Here is a 2500-nt window from a genome sequence, read left to right on the forward strand (position 1 = left end):
GAATTAATGTAATTAGAAATTTTTCTGTAAAGCGGCTTTGGACCCAAGGGAAATGGTGCTATATATAAAACAATTACTATTATTTTTGTTATTATTTTGATGCAGAAAAGCTATTCAGGTGGGAGTCAACTATGACGGTGACCAGAAAAGGTATAACCAGTCCCAGGTTAATACCACGACGGTCATGACAGCTAATAAGTTTTGATCCAGCGGTAGGCCATCTGGGCTATAGTCATTTTCCAGTTCGTTCCATGTGTCGTAAGAGGTGAATAAGTGACAGTGATCTATTATGAAAGTAGTTTTTGCATTGCGAAGCAGTTTTTGAAGTAAAACTAAGAGTAGACCCATGCCTCTTACAGCTCAGTCGTGGGTCCAAGTAACTGCTAGTTTTTCTAACTTCAAGAAACTTGTATGGCACGGGGAGAGCAATATTTCGAGTTGAAAATGGTAAATTGTGTTTATTTTGGATGGGAAGATGTAAATTTTAACCAAAAAATATTTAGGCTAAGGTGCACATTAAAGCAAAACATACCAAAGTCATCTCATGGAATTGAAGTTATGAATTGCTTTTCCAATTAAAGTAAGCGCTAAACATGCCCTTAACTTCTCGACCGTGAGGAATAACTAAGAAACAAGACAATACTGTAGTAATAATATTCGACTCTTGAGTCTATTCTGTTTATCACCACTTATCTTAAAAGGTCACTTCCGGGATAGGAGCAATAAAAAGAATTATACCTTTTGTCCCTCCACCTACTAGAAAATTTATAGAATATAAATTACAGTTAATAATACAACCTTTAGCTTATTAGAGTCAAGCTAACAGCAAACAATCATGTATCTGTAAATGCTAGCAATACAGGGGCAAAAAGCTTATTTAGCCTATGGGCCTCATGCGCAGTCAGTTATTGTCCAATCACAGCACTGGCTTTTCCCTCTGTCAATCAAAGCGTGTTTCTCTGTTTGCTTCTGTTCAGTGATTCATTCTGTTCTTCAGCTTTGACAAGAATCACAGTTCCCTCCCACCCTTCCGTTTGTAGTGGTAGAATTTCACAATTACTAGTACTCAAAAGACAATATGGGAAGCCTTAATAGCTATAGTCTACAAAAAAAAACAAAACAAAAGCAGCAACAACATAGTCACAACAATCTTGAAGGACATGAACTCTGGCAGTTTGACTTATTGTCAACTGTCAATAATATATATTCCTTTACAAGATAGCACCTTGTTATTCCTATTGCTAATATTTTGTTGCTCATTAAGAGGTGTTTATATTTGTTAATAGTACAATAAAGTCAGGGTTGGGGATTAAGTGCTCCCATGCTGGTCACACTTTCACCCATAGACTTTTGGTAGCTATTCATTCTGGGGATCGGTACCCCTATAGCTGTGTTGCCATGGGAATGAGTGTTACCCCGGAGGATTATCACCTCCTGTAGGGCATTACTACCCCTTCCGCAGCCAAGGGATTTTCACCCTTGAGAGAGAACTATCATCTCTCTTTGTTGCATAATACTAGCTTTAGACCAACATGTTATGTCAGCTATTTTGCGACTGGATTGCTTAATCCCCTACCCCTTTACCCCACTAAGTGTGTTCATATTCTTGTCTTAGCTAATGGGTTGATAGCATTAACTTCATTATATATACAGTGCATTAATTCAACCTCATTTCGACTATTGCAAACCTGTCTGGGGTATTTGTGGTAAAACGTTATTTGACAGGCTACAGAAGCTTCAGAACAATGCCGCTCGCGTCTTAACCTTATGTAGCTATGATGCTGATGCTAACCGCTTAATTAGACAACTCGATTGGAAAGACTTGAGCACTCAATTTCAAATACAGAAAGCCTTAATGGTATATATACAAGTCTTTAAATGGTCTTGCTTTAAACGGTCTTCTAAATTTGTTAAACGAAATGAAACGCGCTATTCCCTGAGGGACTCTGTTAACAAACTATTTGTCCCGTTTCCGCGAACTAATTTCATGAAAAACAGCTTTAGTTATAGCGGAGCAGTCCTCTGGAACAGCCTTCCCTGTAACGTGAGAGAAGCTAAATATCTAAGTCAATTTAAACGATTAGTTAATCTTCATTTTTAATGTTAGGGTATACACGGCATTTATGAAAAACAGGTTTTAGTTAGATTAGTTGTAGTAAGTTTTTGTATTTTGTTTAGGATAGTTAGGTTATTTCTAATTTTTTATACTCCTGATGACTTTACCGCGTTTAAATAAAGATTTTACATTACATTACACATTACATTACGCATTTGCTAAAACTGCGACAACTGAGAAAAAAATTCATTTATCTTTTAATGATGTTACCAGTGGTCCTACATATTAATTCACCAGTTGTCAAAGAAATATGTCGTAGGATTTACTCCACACCACAAAAGCATAACTCAGGGCACTTGAATTGTGGAAAGCGTCTATTAAAGTGTTTTCGCGACTGTGGTAACGTTAGCATTAGGGACACATCGTTGATGTCGTTGTTAGCGA

The 2500-nt window shown here is 37.0% G+C and overlaps 1 protein-coding gene and 1 long non-coding RNA gene across 3 annotated transcripts in view; one reads left to right on the forward strand and one right to left on the reverse strand.

The window, feature by feature from the left end:
- The window catches only part of LOC137967313 (uncharacterized), a 13971-nt gene extending 13678 nt beyond the window's left edge, over positions 1-293 (forward strand). Inside the window, exon 3 of the long non-coding RNA XR_011116518.1 lies at positions 106-293. This is a non-coding gene — a long non-coding RNA (uncharacterized lncRNA). The remainder of the gene's footprint in view (positions 1-105) is intronic.
- Positions 294-443: 150 nt separating this feature from the next.
- Positions 444-2500, reverse strand: part of LOC137967312 (basic proline-rich protein-like) — a 9730-nt gene continuing 7673 nt past the window's right edge. For both annotated transcript variants that reach the window (XM_068813831.1, XM_068813833.1), the window contains exon 7: positions 444-2500. This exon is cut by the window's right edge and continues 521 nt beyond it. In XM_068813831.1, the coding sequence (XP_068669932.1) occupies positions 2468-2500 (33 nt within the window). In that variant the 3' untranslated portion in view covers positions 444-2467.

This window comes from Montipora foliosa, chromosome 8 (genome assembly GCF_036669935.1).
Source record: "Montipora foliosa isolate CH-2021 chromosome 8, ASM3666993v2, whole genome shotgun sequence".
In the NCBI taxonomy this organism is placed as follows: domain Eukaryota; kingdom Metazoa; phylum Cnidaria; class Anthozoa; order Scleractinia; family Acroporidae; genus Montipora; species Montipora foliosa.